A 17,235-nucleotide genomic window follows, 5' to 3' on the forward strand; every position below is an offset into this window, starting at 1 on the left:
CAATTTGCAATAGCGTTCTTCCTTATGCCTAGTTGCACCCACACACCAAATTAGAATTCGGTCCTTTGCTTAAGTACGCACGCACGCGCGTCCACACGCACGCATGGACGGACGGACGGACGCACGCACGGACGGACGGACGAACGGACGGACGCACACACGGATGGAGGGGAAAACCATAGTCCCCCTTTCGCTCCGCGGTGCGACGGGTGACAACTAGAACAGCACTCTGTAGAGAGCATACCTCAACCAGGCTGAACACTTTGCGTTTTCTATCCCATTGATAGACCGGATCCGAATTTGGACCTGAACCTAAATCGAATTGGCTTGCTCTCGTCACCTAACAGACTCATCTACCTATTTTAATACGAATCAAAGCCTGGTATTGGCTGGTGGCTGGCTTAAAATCTTCAGGTCTTGAGTTTGAGCCCTTGTTGGGCCGTTTACTAACACCAGGTGTGTTGACTCAGCCTTGTCATCCTTCCGAGGTCAGATAAATGAGTATTGTACAAGATTACTGGAAACGGGGCACTGCATCAGCGACATGGCAGCAATAATAAAACCAGCAGCCACAGGCTATATACGAAATAATAATAAAAAGTCCTAATCCATCCACAACTTTTTGAAATATCATGCTCTATATCAATTTTTGCACTATCTCTCAATGGAGAACACTCACTTTAAAAATAAAAAATTCTCAGAACCGGATCCAGATCTTCACCAAAATTTAATCCATTCTTTCTTGCCACACAGCCGACATGTCCACCAAGTTTCGTCCCAATCCGTCCATAACGTTTTGAGATATCGTGCTATATATCGTTTTTGGCCCTATCTCCCAGTGGTGAAGAATCACTTTAAAATTCTAGCATCCGGATCCAGATCGGGACCTTCAACAATATCTAATCAATTTGTCCTTGTTACACCCACAAGCTGTCCACCAAGTTTCGTCTGAATCCTTCCATAACTTTTTGAGATATCCTTCTGACAGACAGGGGTGAAAACATAACCTCCATCCACCTTTGGTGGCAGAGGTAATAAAGAGCCGTTGAAGAGGGGGAAAATCAAAAGAAGAGACAATACAAAGAAAAGAGAGGATGATGAAGTTTGTTTTTCTTTAGAAAAGCAAGGCTCAATGATAGAGAGAAGTAAAGTGGGACAAACATCAATAGAATGAATGGATAGTATATGAAGAGAGGGAGGCAGGGAGGAAACATAGAATTAGCAAGTTAGAGGGTTTCTATTTATTTATTTATTTTTAATACATGGTCTAGACTCATGGAAGACCTAGGGCATAGAACAGATCAGGACACAACATAACAAAGGGAACAGCAGGAGAAAGGGAAACGCCAACAGCAGGACAGAGGGAGAAAGTAGACTGAGATGGACAAACAACGAAATGCAGGTGACGAAGAGTGTTATGGGGGAATGCAAGAGGTTGACAAGATGGATATATAAGAAAAGAATTGGGAGGGTCGGGGTGGTTTAACGGGTGCAGAACAGACCATGGCTTTGGATGGGGGATGATCTGAAATGGTGGTGAACAGCAGTCCTGAAGACCCGGAGGGAAGAATGAGATAAAAGAGAGTATGGAAGGCGGTTGCACAGGTGGGAAAAGAGAGGAGAAAGGAGGTGGGAAAAAAAACAGAGGAAAGAGAGGGGAGAAGGTTGCATTACAAAAGGTTAATGGGGGTAATAAAAGTCAAGGGACAGAATTTCGGATGACAAGAGGTGATGGACCACTCCTTGCTCGAAGCCCTGGAGGGAAGAGTGAGACAGGAGAGCCTTTGGAAGGTGGTTACATATAAGGGAAAAGTGAGGACAAAATGAGTTGAGGTGTGCAGACAGCCTGGATTTTGGAAGTTTAACTGGGATGTGGTTACTGGAAGAAAGTGACCCGCAACAGATATGGAGGGACTGAGATCTCGATTGGTGAATAGGCGGAAACAAAAATCAGAGATCACTGTCTAACCTGTGATGTGAAAGCAACAGATATTTTGCTTTGGCCTTTTTACAGGAGATGCCAATCATTTTGAGAGCCTAATATTCCATTATAATCGAGGAGAGACCTATGTGATGCTGGAGCGCCAAGACATAACAAAGAGCAGTATTCCAATGAGCTATGGGCAAATGCTTTTTCTTCTTTATGCATGTCTCCCCCTTCCCCTTCGCCATACCCTTTGGTAGCATACAACTCTGCTGCCATTTCTCATTTACCTCCTCGATGAGCCAATATCGTTGTATATAAAGATATATAATGCCAAATTTTGTATTTGTTGATATTAACTTCACTCCTAACTATAAGGTGAACCACAGCTCAAATGCAATGCAAACCCATGGCCAACCTATCCACTAATCGTCGTAGTAACCTTGATCCTAGCTTTTAACCCTCATCTATAACTCTACCCCTAACATAACATTCAGAACAGCACTCCACAAACCTCAGCACTAATGCAACACAACCCCCTTCACTAACCCCAGCAGTAACCTTCAGCATAACCATCATCCATATAAAACGCAGTCAGTTTGTGTGTTTGTACAGATGTCTGTCCCCCTTCATAAAGGTAGGTTTTGAAGGCCAATCTTATAACACGAATCTGTGTTCATTACGGTCTATTTTTGAGGATTAAAACAAACTCGAGAAACATTTTCAATAAAAGGGTAATTATGTCTCTTCTATTGGAATTGCAGAACTTGTTGGCTTGCAAATTGGAATTTTGGCTTGTTGGAATATTGGCTTGCAAACCGAGCCTCAAGGGCGGTGTACAGAAGCGTTTTTATGGTGTTGCCCCTTCCGCCGGCATCTTGCAGGTTTATTCCCTTTAAAATTTGTTTTCTCTGCAACCGTTGGTCCAATTGACACGAAATTTTCACCATAAGAGTGTCTCCCCGTGTATAATTTTGTAATGATAATTATGGCATAATAGGTCACGTGGTACGGGCGCCAACTTGGAAAACTCTAACAAAAATTGCACCTCTATATCTCCAAAACCGCTCCATGCAAAAAAATTTTTTAAAGAAATCTCATCGTCAAGTACTCCCCATGGGATATAACATATGTAAATGATGATGTCATAAATCGACAAGTAGAATGTCTGATCTCATCAGTATGAAATTTCTTGAGTGGGATCTAGGGATAAATTGGTCAAGAAAAAAAACTGATGACGTCCTTGGTCACATGGTTCGGCAGCCATATTTTTAGGGCATAGCCCGTAGGTCAATATTCTAACACAGGTCTCGTATAGCAATACACACAGAGGTGTGAACAAACATCTGCACCTCCAGGCTCCATCCATACAAGGTAATAGCAGTGCATGAACTGCAAGAAAGGGACTACATTAAGTGTTCCGATTATTGCCGATGGTTTAGACTTTAAAGATTTCATTACTGCTCATGGAGACGATATTATGGAAATCACCTTTTTCTCAGATGAGGTTTGGTTGCATTTATCTGGCTATATAAACAGGGAAAACAGCCATGTTTGGCCCCGACCTTTCACCTCCAGACTTTTATCTTTGTGGAGCAATGAAACACACTGCCTATAAAGATAATCCCCACAGTCTTCAAGAACTCCAGGAAGCTATCACCAATTTCATCAACATTTCTCAGGCTGAGTTGATGCGCGTCTTCGCAAATATGCAAGGACGTGTGAATGCTTGTCTGTGTGCACATGAATGCCATTTTCACATATTGGCATATTATTTTTATATTGGCATATTATGCATTTTCACGTATTAAAGGCAAAATGTATTTCTTCATAATCTTTCATACGTTTGTTAGTATGTTATAGTGCATAGTGACCTTTGGGACACTCATGCATATTTCATGCATATAACGCTTCAACTGTTAAAAATATGGAAATGATGAAACATAACAGCATTCCAATTGGCAAGAATGCTCCACATAAGACCCTATTTAAGTGAGGGATACAAATTGGTAGATATTTGAATTTGCAAGACTAAATTGCATGAAAAAAATTACTTTTTTTTATCTAAAAAAAAGATTTTTTTGTTGGCTGGGTCGGCTGGAGGAGGGAGTGGTGGAGTAGAGGAAAAGTGCAGAGGCAGGTGTGGAGATAGGGGGTTGCTTGTAGATGATACTAGTATCAATGACTCATAGATGGGCATATGCTATGTAGACTACTAGACAGATTTATGGGAAAAGGTCATGCATAAGCTTCCAGGTGCATTTTTGGGTAAAAGTTGGGAACCTGACTTTTTAACATAATTAGAGTATGATGAATTCGATTAACCCGGTTCCCAAGCCGAATTTTGAGTTTTGAATTTTTAGAATTTTGAGGGTTCCTCTTTTTATTCAGCACGACATATGTTGTTCTCCAAGACTGGTAAACTAGCAGCAATGTCACCAACAAGTGATGCTCTTCATTTCCATTTTATGCGAGTACACTAGCAAGCCATTGTATGGAGAAATGCTCATTGTGCCATACATGACCTTCCTACACCTGTGGAAATGGGATGAAAACGTGGTGATTCAGGACTAGGGCCTATTCTGATGTCACTGAGTCCAATTCCAGAAAGTTGCCTCGAGATGATTTGTTGTGCATGCCAGAAGCAATGCAAGACTCGACGCTGCAAATGTCGCTATTCAGAGTTGAGGTGCACATCAATGTGTGCGCAACAGAGTGATGATCCGATACCTTGTATGAATTTGATGTAGTTTGGCAAAACAACATGTGTGACTTTCCTGAATGTTTATGCTTCATGGCTATGTATATTTAATTTTAGAATAAATGGTTGTATGAAACATACATTTGATTATTAAAACCATTTCCCATTTATCGTGTTCAATTTCAATATCCGTTTGAATGTCTCTTTCAATATGTCGCCAACCATAATATAGACTAGACGGATTTATGAAAAAAGGCCATGTGCAAGCTTCGAGGTGCATTTTGGGGTAAAATTTGTAAAGTTAAAGTAAAAGAGCTGCATGTATATACATGATATATAATGCTTGTTCAAAGAAATTGTCCAAAAATGGCAATTTGGCGTATATTTTGTTTATGCTAATTAGAAGGTCAAAAACTCAAAATTCGGCTTGGGAACCGGGTTAATCGAATTCGGCATAGCCTAATTATGTTAAAAAGTGAGGTTCCCAACTTTTACCCAAAAATGCACCTAACATTCACATTTCTCAGAAATCCGTTTAGTCTAATGTACAGTACAGTGTTTATGATCTTTTTCTTAATGCACCCAACCATACCCGAGGATTGTTTGTGGAGTTATCCAGGTTGATAAACAGTTTCAACATCAAAATAATTGAGCACGGCAATAAAGGTAAGACAGTTTCAATGGAAATGTGTAACTTTAAAGTGTTGAGAGTGATGAATATTATGCTGGATTTCGTATATAGTACAGTAAAGACCTGGTCGAACCTAGAATGGCGATGGAATCAATAACTATCATGGTAAAATAAATCATTCCAGTGCATATGCATTGAGGTGGTCACACCAAAATGATACCGATAACAATAATATCGAAAAGTAACAAGAGCTATTGTTGTGTTCACTAGCAGACATCCAGAAGGATAACGTCAAAAGGCAGCTGGCCAATCGGGGGCTGTGTTTAGATGAGAGATCAGCCCAACATGCTGGAGGACTAGATCGATGAGCCACTGAACTTAGAAGTTCAGAAGAAGACACTTCTTCAACATCAAGTCTCACAAACACGTCAAAGATGTGTGGAAGAAGAAGAGGATAGATGTTGATTAACACGTACATGCTAAATATTAAATTACAGCCCCTTTTTGTTGTTTTCTACTGCTTCGATCTTGTATACAAAAAAAAAAAAAAATCATTATCGTCATTACTCGATGGGTGACAAGGGCTTCATGGCTTTGCGTTGATATAGGACACAGTTGCACAGGAAATATACTCTTTAAACTCTTTAACATAATAAACTCTTTAATAAACTCTTTAACATCATTTGATTAACGTTGTCCTCCAGATTCAAAAGCTTGAAAAAAGGCATTTTTGGTCAAAGCTTTAAAAAACTATTTTGTGTTGATACTTGACGGTAATTATGAAATAAGGCTGTCCAAAGCACGTGATCATGTTAATTCATGTAAATCCATGAGATTGTTGCTCACTGATTCTTTTTGATAACAAATGTTTGTGGTCATGCTCTAAAGAAATCTAAACGATTTTCAGCAATGCATTGATTGCCTTTTTGAAGTCTACAAAATGTTACCTGGCATATACATTCCCTGGTTATACAAAAATACCTATCTACATTACCTGTTATGCAAACATCTTGACAGGTTGATTGGCAAAATGAACACAATATACCAAATCAGTTCAGCTGAACTGTTAAGAGACTATGCAATATTGTTTGGAGAAAGGTGGCCAACGTTTCTGCAGAACAGCAATCTCCAGGATAAATTATTGCTACAATAGGTTTAATAATTAACTGAAAGTTGACAGATCCATGCTAACTGTGATGGGAAGCAGAATAAAACTGGTGTTTTATTTTGTCAATCGAGCATAACGAAGGGAAATCCATCATAACTGGTTAATCTGTGCCCTTTGGTTACATTCAGCAGGGTATTTGTCATCTTTGTATTCGATTATGTTCCATTTACTTATCTTTCTGCATGGACAATGGGCATTGTAATACTCGGACAAATAAATGTCCTCAACTAAAGGTTGAGAAAGTTATGCTCACCACAATGTGGAAGAAGGTGAAGTGACATTTTGCGTATGAGTCCTTCAAGAAGGGCTCATTATTCTTACATTTCTGCCGACTAGCAATGGTACCCGCCCTACGGGCGGGGCTTCAATTGGGAGGGCCAAATGAAAAGGCTAAATATTATAAATTGAAGGCTTTTTTTCTTTTAAACGATTTATATAAACATCCGTTAAATCTCGATTGGTGCAGCCGTTTGTGCGGCACCCTGGAAAATAACGTCATGCGGGAGCAAGTATCAGCAGGATGTGGCAGTGTGGGAGTCCAGGTTTCTGATCCTCCTTCATGCCGAAGTAGCCCACCACTTCTCCAAGCATTCCGCTCTTCAGATCCGCCATGACACGTATAAGCTTGATACTGAAGTGGCGTGCAGTTCGTCCTCCCGATGTCGTATGTACTCCCGATACGTGTTTCCTTCATTGTAAAAACTTCCAAATCAACAGTTAAAAGGATTTTGAGCCAATAGCTGTTACAGCCTTGGCAAGATCGATGGAGACAGCGATCTGTTAGCGTATTCATCGCCCAAATAGCTATGTGGAATTCTCTCATGTAACTAACTCTCATTAAACTAATCGTGTTCACAATCGCTATGTCGTATGTACTCCTGATACATGTTTCCTTCAGTTGAAATGGGTTAGAATTCTCTCAAACAGGGATTCAACCCATGTCCTTATAAAAGGTCTTTGTCCGAGGTCACCGAGTTCGATCGGTGCAGCCGTTTGTGCAGCACCCGGGAAAACAACATCGTCACAATGAGAACAATGAACGTTATGCGAACGTGAATGTTATGCGTGAGTCCAAACCTGAGAATGCTGGAGACCAAAGCTGAAATTGGGAAAACTAAATAGCCTATTTTACTCCTGGGGATCCCAGGATTATCCACTCAAAATATCGTTGAGATCGGTTCAGCAGTTTTTACGGTACCCTCGAACAGACAGACAGACGGACGGACATTTGGTGAATTATAGTAAGATGCAGATTGAATCTATTCCTTATAAAGGCGAATTTCCTATTCTAATACTCATGTGACAATTTTCTCTGTAACCTGTTTAAATTGGGTCATTAAACAACCACAGACTCGATCTAGCATCATGCTCAGAGTGTGACAACATTAAGCAACATCTTGTGGTATTTATTTGGCACAATGACCTGTCATCTTCAGGCAATACTTGTACAGTCTATCCCAGTCATGTAGGAAATAATTTCCTACGGCTCAGAATCATTTTTAATTGGAGTTCCTTTTTAGTTTGACTCAGACTTCAGACATAAGGATTCGTATTCGTAAGAAAGACTTGGAGGAAGGAATCGGTGAGCCCAATTGAGTCATATTTGCCTATAGTGTGTGTTGAAAATACTTCCACTTACCAATTATTCCTTCTATACATAGGTATGCCAATCTACCTCTTATATGGGTTATTAGACTTGCATATGCTCATAGTCAGGGCCCTTAGGGATATTTTGGTTCAAATTCTTCCAAAAGCATCAAATTTGGCGCAGATGTTGCCCATGCCATACTCTTTCGATTTTTGACGGGCGCCAAGGGCGGTATGATCCGGGGACCATACCGGTCCATCCCGCCATGTCACCTGACCGATGACGTCATAATTAGGATATGCATCCAATCACATGGCGTACTATAAGTGGTCAAAGTTCAAAATGAATCGATCAAAAAATGAAGGCAGGGATCCACTTTTAAGGTTTTCATAAAATCCAATATGGCTGCCAGGTCACATGACCTATGACGTCATATTTATGACATGTATACAATCATGTATACATGAACCCGGATCATGATCGCACAAAAATTAAACACAAGGATATGGCATACAGTTCATAAAACATCAAAATCCGTACCTTTGTAATTAGACTGATGAACTGCATATGCCTGAAAATTAGGAAATAGGCATGTAAATATTTCCTCTAATTGTCAAAAATAAGGTCAGAGTTCGATTACCCAACCCAGAAACATAAAATGGTGAACCTCGTGTAAATCTTGACAAAAAACTCAAAAACCGACATGTTTGACTCAAAAATGACCTTTAAGATAACCTTGAGGGTTGACCTTGACCTCGAATCATCAAAATAACATCATAATTGGATTCCTCGACCTCGAAAACCCCTGAAAAGTGGTATCATACATGATTCCAACCCTTTTGGTTATTTAACTGATTTTCCTCTAATCCGGGTGGCGGCCATTTAGTATTTCGCCAATATGGGGCCCCCGGGGGGGGGGCGCCCGTCTTGGCGCCCGTAAAAAATCGAAAGAGTATGGCATGAGCAACATCTGGGCCAAATTTGGTGCTTTTGGAAGAATTTGAACCAAACGGCCCCAAAATATCCCTAAGGGCCCTGACTATCAGGAGTGATTGAGACTTCAAAATGTCTCTTTTTAATGCAGTGCAATGCAGAATAAAATGAACATCCCTAAATGTAAATAAACGAAATTTTAACAATTATTGATAACACAATCAAATAGACTACATATATTAGTATTTGGTAGAATGTACATTATCTTCCTGGAATACCAGAAACATTTTTACCACTTTACCTTTACTTTACTTTACCTTTACCTTGACAATTTTTGATAACACAATCAAATAGACTACATATATTAGTATTTGGTAGAATGTACATTATCTTCCTGGTATACCAGAAACATTTTTACCACTTTACCAGCAAGGAGTTTTTCTGTACGGAACCCATTCATTTACTGCAAGAAGATGGTGCCATATTTAATAAGTGCAGAGCCACCTCTGCCTCGAAGACTCAGAGTGGGCCACAGCTTCTTGGCATCACAGAGCCTTGACATGAACGTCATTGAAAACGTCTGGGAACATGGATCAGGAGCTGCGGAAAAGCTGACCACTACCAAGTCCTGTGCAAGAACTGCAACAAAATCTACTCCATTTGGAAAAATCTGCATCAGACTGTTATGCAGAAGGCCATTGATTTGAATCCTGCCAAAGTGAATGCCACCAGTTACTAATATATGTAGTCCATTTGATTGTGTTTGTATCACAGATTGTTAAAATTGAGTTTGTTTATAATCAGGTGTGTTCGTTATATTTGGCAGGGTATTGCATCTTACTCATTGGTCTAACTGCTGAAAAAGTATTATCCCTGATTTTGATATTCAGTTCTCAAGTATTGCCTCTATTCTTACTATAATTTGCCCCAAGTCATCGCTGAGTTTAGAAATTTAGATTTCAAACTTTAAATGCTTAAAAAGCATGACTCCATTGCATTATTCTTGACATGGACCCGGTTTTTGCAGGTGCTGCTCGGTGAGATATTTGCAGGCTTCAATCCATCCCGAGTTGTGGTGAAAGAGCTACGAGCAAATGCCACACCAGGGCAACAGCAACGGTTCCTGAACCAGGCTCATGCCTACAGGTGACTCATGGCCTCAGCCCAAAGAAGTTAGATTTACAAACTGGTTCTAGAAAGGCTGCCTGAGAAATTGGCTCCAAGGAAAGCTACACTTAAAAGTTACCAATGTTTGTTTTGAGTTCTGATGGTCTCTGTTATTGACATTAAATGTGAGGACAACACCAAATATGTCTGGCTCGAGTACTGTATATACTCCATTGTAGAGTCTTGTTATGAAGAATTTGTTACAATGCACTGTTAAGTGGATAAACCGTCTCTGGTGGTATAATATATATATATATATATGCATAGGATCTGCCTATTACGCATGAGCTTAGGAGAGCAACTGCCCCCTACTTTCCATCACTGCAACCAATACTGGGAAGCCAGTTTAATTCTCAATTTTGTACACCAGTTCCCCCTGGAGAGGGAACACCCAGGATACATGCGCCAGGCTTGTTGGTCCTCACCTTATGAGGTAGCCCCTTTTTTTTTTTCTTTTTTTTTTAACTCAAAAAAGGTTTTTAAAAAAGTCAAAACATTTAAACAACTTGGGACGCTTATCTTGTTCACACGGCCAAAGTACATTATCCAACAACACTGTCACATGAGTATACACATGCACCTCAGCATAAAGGCTGAAGTACATGGTTAATCAAACACACACACACATCGTAACCCAAAGGGTCAAAATGCACGGTCATACAATTGCACCACTCCTCAATCGGAGTAGGTCCCCAACACACTCATTATGAGGGAGGCCTTTTTATCTAAAAAGGGTTAAAAATCAAAACATTTAAACAGAGCTTGCGACGTGTGCTCCCCAAGGCCAAAGCACACAGTCCAACAAGACTGCTCCATGAGCATACACATGCACCTCTAATTTATTATAGTTATTATTGACTGACACTTTGTCTTAACATAATAAACTAGAACGGCACTCAATAGAGCGTATAGCCCCTCGGGTCTGCACAGTTTACATTTTGTATCCCACTGAAAGGTCAGACATGAACCAAAATGAACCAATTCATCCACCAGGTTTTGTCAGAAGTCATCCTCAACATTTTGAAATATCGTGCCATGTATCGTTTTTAGCCCTATCGTCAATGGTGAAGAATCACTTAAAAGTTAAATAATTCTCATATCTGGATCCGCATTCGGATCTTCACCAAAATCGAATCGATTTGTCCATGTCACAATTGTCACATACCCAATCTCTCCACCAAGATTCGTCCGAATCCATCCACAACTTTTTGAGATATTTGGTTCACAGACAGACAGGGGTGACAACATAACCTCCATCCACCTTCGGTGGTGGAGGTAATGAAGGGTGAATACATTTGAGAGAAGATAAAAATGTACATGAGCAATATGATTATGCTCTGGAGTGCATTGAAACACTGTTGGGAAAAGATTGACTCAAAACATAATCCATAAATTAATTAAATCAATCCCAAATGGAGTCGAGGCATTTCTCAAGGCAAAAAAGGGAAATTATACGTAAAACATTTCGTTGCTGATTCTTGATTATACGTAAAGACAGATTTGATATTTCCTTTTTGAAAGTGCTTTTTTTTCTTCTTTTTTTTTTCTTTTTTGTATACTGAATCGAAGCTCGTGAAAGAGCTGACATTTACTTCACAAACAAATCAACCAGACAAACAAAATATATAAAAAGAGGGAGCGGAAGACAAGAGAAGGGGAAGCACACAAACACTTGAGAGCACACAACATTTAAGAGCAGGGAGATGTGTGGGAGGGAGAGGGCTTGGGGGAAGGAGGCGTGGGAAGGGGGGAGGGGGGGGGGGTGGGAGAAGTATAAAACACAAGGACACCAAGGACTTCCAGGACAGAAGTTGGTATTTCAAAAAAGTGGAATTGGGGTGAAATTAGCGGGGATAGAAAAGATCAAGGTTTTGGATGGGGGAAGATAAGAGATGGTGGTGAACAGCTGTTTTAAAGACCTGGAGGGAGGAGTGGGATTTCATATTACAATTTGTTTTATTATCACGTCTCATACTTTTTCCCCCCAATGTATATTGACCTCTTCGCATTAAGGACATTTAACACCAGTTATTATATTGTTCCTTTTAACCCCACAGACTTCTCCAACATCCTAACATCTTGCAGTGCCTGGGTCAATGCACAGAGAGGACCCCCTACCTGCTGGTAATGGAGTTGTGTACCCTGGTACGTTTAGGAGAAAAGCTGTCATTAGAGTCACATGGGCCAAACTGTTTACAGGTCTCATCACCAACTCTTCAAGCAACTCTCTGTGCTATATAATCATTTGCACAGCTGGTGGGCCTGTCAGAATGAAACAGCAGGAAAGCCACTTTGTAATCATTGAGTAAATGTGAATTTATTTTCCCTCAATTACACCATGTATGTGGAAAGGAAATGGGATGTGAGGGCGATTTCATTTGCTCCGGCGAAGTATCTCAGGTTATTCGGTTGTTTGTGGGATGGCTAATAATATACACTTAATGTCACCCAGTCGCCACCCTGGTGCATGAGGAAATATTACATCGTAATACAACGTGCAATGGAGTGAAAAGCTTGGACACTGGCCCGGCCTGAGCTCTGATGTCACACCCACCAGCAGGTGTGAGACATTCAGACAATTAGGCTCTGAGTCACACTAAATTGCTCACAAATTATCTATTAAAGAAAGTTTAACAACCATAATGTCCACCGGAAGGACAGGGGTTTTGGATAGACAAACACCTCCACTGTACAAAATATAAACAGGTATACCTGTGATTTTCCTTTTCAGTTTACGTTCCTCGGTCGATTCAAAGAAACCTCTCCAGCCATGAAGATGATAATGTGGAACCAAACAAAAGTGCCAGCTGGAGTGGCATTTGCAAGTCACATGACTGGGTTCAGCAGAAATTATAGCCATTATTATCAAATAGCAAAGCAAGTGGACTGGATAACATCCCTGCTGAAGTTTGGAAAAGCGGAGATTCGGCCAGTCAGCTACTTCAAGAATGCAATAAGATTTTAGCAGCTGATAAAGGACTGATGTGGTCAAAAAGTTCCATTACTCCAATTTATTTTTAAAAAGGTGATCTGAGTTTACCTGAGAACTATCAAGAGATCAGCTAAACTCCAGTGGCCACTGGAATGTATAACAGGATGATCTTGAACAGAATCAGGACACATGTGGACCTAGTCGTGAGGAAAGATCAAAATGGTTTCATCCGGGGAGATCAACAGTTTCTCAGATTCTCTCACAGCGAAGGCTCATGGAAGACATTAAAATGAAAATGTATCAGTAGTGACAATTGTTGTGGGTTTTAAAAAATCATTTAATTCCATTAATAGTAAGAACTAGCCGAAACCCGTGGAACATCCACGGAAGGGAGGATGTGGTGTATGGATAGAGTGTACCATTATGGATGGCATAGGGGATTTGCTTGTCCGAGTAAGAGTTAGGAAGAAAGATGAGAATGAAGAGTGCGTATATGAACAACGATCGCCGACACCGGCACAAATGCATGCTCTGGATTGTCCACTCAGTGGACGGCTTGCTTTCGCCTTCGCCTGTCCAATCAGCGGACGGCTTGCTTCGCCTTCGCCCAGCAGACGCCAATACGATGGCGTCGTAAGATGGCGTCGTATCGGCAGTTAATCGGATGCTTTTGGGCCCCAACGTCGGCTAATTCAGATTTTTCGAGTATGGCTGTACGTGATAAACAAAGAGCGCGGTTCGTAGATCGGAAATCCATTAGTGCCGTGGACATCGGGTCACTGGGTGCGGCGTAAAAGGGATAACTAAGTCGAGTCCTTACGCTATTATTATATAGATATGTTCTTGATTTTGAAAGCATGTGGTGTACTGTACCAGATAACATATTAAAGGCAGTGGAGATCATTTACAATAACGCTGAAGCTCAAATAATTACACTCGATGGCGAGACAGAATTCTTCCAGATATTCAATGGAGTTCTCCAAGGTGACACATAAACACCATTTTTATTAATCATAAACAGCGACTGTGTGATGAGAACAGCAGTAAGTGACCATGAACCTCTGGGCTTCACACTAACAAAACAAAGAAGCAGATTTCCTTCGGTTAACATAACCGATCTGGATTTTGCAGACGATATTACTCCAATTAAAGAGACCCTAAGAGATGCTCAGACCCTACTCAATCGGGTTGAAACATCGGCAAAGGCCATCGGATTGCTCAATCATGTATCAAAGAACGAGTAGATTTTATTCAATCAAGATGGAGAACTTAAAGTGACGAGTGGAGAAGCTTTAACAAGGGGAGCTTTCAATATCTTGGGTCCTGAATCAACAAAAGTAACAAAGTCTTTGGAGTAGGAAATGTCAATGCCTGGACAGACAGCGCTCAATATGATGAATCTTGACAAAAACATTTAAGATGAAATTCTTCCGTGCAACAGTTGAGAGTATGTTTCTACATGGTGCCGAGAGTTGGACACAAACAAGGATACTCGAGAGGCGACTAGATGGATGATATACACGGTTGTTGAGGGCAGCACTGGATATAAGCCTGAGAGAACATCAAACAAATGAAGAGCTCTATGGCGGATTGGCCTTTGTATCCAATACATAAAAAAATTATAGACTAAGATTTGCCAGCCATTGTTGGTGAAGGAAGCAGGAAATTGTATCCCAACTTGTACTATGGTATGCAACTCCAAAGCAAGGCAAGCAGTCACAGGGCCGCCCTATTCCCAACTATGCGGATCAGCTCGAGAGGGATAAAAGTCTAACTGAGGACCAGCTACTAATTCTTATGGAAGATCATGAGGATTGGAAGAAACTCATCATAAATACCTGATCTCGCTCGAACAGATGATGATGATGATTGTAGGTAGATGAAACAAATGAATGGAATTGAATAAAAATCTACAATTGGATAATGCAAAATGAAGTTATGACCGTATTAATACGAACAACACAAACCACAGTGCTGATGGAGTAATAAACAAAACCAAATTGTTTTCTTCAAGGAAAGACGTACAACAGTCAGACCTTCATTGTACTAAGCCTGAACGAGTTCATCTTATCGTTATAAAAGGGAGGAGCAACAAAAATGGAGGAGCTTATGAGTCTTTTTGTCTGGATAGATTTCAAATTTGATCATTTATTGCGCCATGCACAAGTTAGCTTTTGTGGGTCTCTATTACGTGTCTGAGATTCATTTCCACAGTCGGGTGTCCCTGGACAATCGTTAGAGCATGGGACAAAGCCAACTGCTCAAAATAACGAGAACCTCATATCGCAAGCTCGGAGAGCATGAAGAGATACGCTTGAGGTCCCAATAAAAGGTCATTTGGCAATGCACATGTTTTTGTTTTTGTCATGGAGGGTTTTGAATGTGTGCATAAGTTTCCCTTACTTCTATCTCAAACTCGTTTTCCTGACTAATTAAGCCTTTGGGGGAATGATATCATAAGTATTTTGGGTTCTCATATCGCTCGCTGAGCAAAGAACATGATCTTTATAGTCCCTCTTTACCTCCACCACCAAAGGGATGGAGGTTATGTTTTCACCCCTGTCTGTCCATTTGTCTGTCCATTTGTGAACAAAATATCTCAAAAAGTTCTGGACGGATTCGGACGAAATTTGGTAGAGACGTAGCGTATGTGACAAGGACGAAATGATTAGATTTTGGTGAAGATCCAGATCCGGATCCAACTGGTAGAATATTTTAAGTGATTCTTCACCATTGGGAGATAGGGCCAAAAACGATACATAGCAGGATATCTGAAAAAGTTATGGATGGATTTGGACGAAACTTGTTGGACAGATTGTGTGTCTAACAAGGAAGAATCGATTAGATTTTGGTGAAGATCCAGATCCGGATCCAGCTCGTCGAATATTTTAAGTGATTCTTCACCATTGGGAGATAGGGCCAAAAACGATACATAGCGTGATATCTGAAAAAGTTATGGATGGATTTGGACGAAACTTGTTGGACAGATTGTGTGTCTGACAAGGAAGAATCGATTAGATTTTGGTGAAGATCCAGATCCGGATCCAACTGGTAGAATATTTTAAGTGATTCTTCACCATTGGGAGGTAGGGCCAAAAACGATACATAGCAGGATATCTGAAAAAGTTATGGATGGATTTGGACGAAACTTGTTGGACAGATTGCGTGTCTGACAAGGAAGAATCGATTAGATTTTGGTGAAGATCCAGATCCGGATCCAACTGGTAGAATATTTTAAGTGATTCTTCACCATTGGGAGATAGGGCCAAAAACGATACATAGCAGGATATCTGAAAAAGTTATGGATGGATTTGGACGAAACTTGTTGGACAGATTGTGTGTCTGACAAGGAAGAATCGATTAGATTTTGGTGAAGATCCAGATCCGGATCCAGCTCGTCGAATATTTTAAGTGATTCTTCACCATTGGGAGATAGGGCCAAAAACGATACATAGCGGGATATCTGAAAAAGTTATGGATGGATTTGGACGAAACTTGTTGGACAGATTGTGTGTCTGACAAGGAAGAATCGATTAGATTTTGGTGAAGATCCAGATCCGGATCCAGCTCGTCGAATATTTTAAGTGATTCTTCACCATTGGGAGATAGGGCCAAAAACGATACATAGCGGGATATCTGAAAAAGTTATGGATGGATTTGAACGAAACTTGTTGGACAGATTGTGTGTCTGACAAGGAAGAATCGATTAGATTTTGGTGAAGATCTGGATTCGGATCCGGCTACTAGAATTTATTAACTGATTCTTCACCATTGGGAGATGGTGCCAAAAACGATACATAGCAGGATATCTGAAAAAGTTATGGATGGATTTGGACGAAACTTGTTGGACAGATTGTGTGTCTGACAAGGAAGAATCGATTAGATTTTGGTGAAGATCCAGATCCGGATCCAGCTCGTCGAATATTTTAAGTGATTCTTCACCATTGGGAGATAGGGCCAAAAAACGATACATAGCGGGATATCTGAAAAGGTTATGGATGGATTTGGACGAAACTTGTTGGACAGATTGTGTGTCTGACAAGGAAGAATCGATTAGATTTTGGTGAAGATCCAGATCCGGATCCAACTGGTAGAATATTTTAATTGATTCTTCACCATTGGGAGGTAGGGCCAAAAACGATACATAGCAGGATATCTGAAAAAGTTATGGATGGATTTGAACGAAACTTG

The 17,235-nt window shown here is 40.5% G+C and overlaps 1 protein-coding gene across 2 annotated transcripts in view; it reads left to right on the forward strand.

Annotated features, from left to right (window-relative positions):
- AATK (apoptosis associated tyrosine kinase) overlaps window positions 1–17,235 on the forward strand; it is a 293,143-nt gene that overhangs the window by 175,631 nt on the left and 100,277 nt on the right. For both annotated transcript variants that reach the window (XM_068110486.2, XM_078774271.1), the window contains exons 5-6: window positions 9,973–10,091; window positions 12,170–12,257. In XM_068110486.2, coding sequence (XP_067966587.2) covers window positions 9,973–10,091; window positions 12,170–12,257 — 207 coding nt within the window. The remainder of the gene's footprint in view (window positions 1–9,972; window positions 10,092–12,169; window positions 12,258–17,235) is intronic.

Source organism: Myxine glutinosa, chromosome 3, assembly GCF_964187855.1.
Source record: "Myxine glutinosa chromosome 3, kmMyxGlut1.1, whole genome shotgun sequence".
Taxonomy (NCBI): Eukaryota; Metazoa; Chordata; class Myxini; order Myxiniformes; family Myxinidae; genus Myxine; species Myxine glutinosa.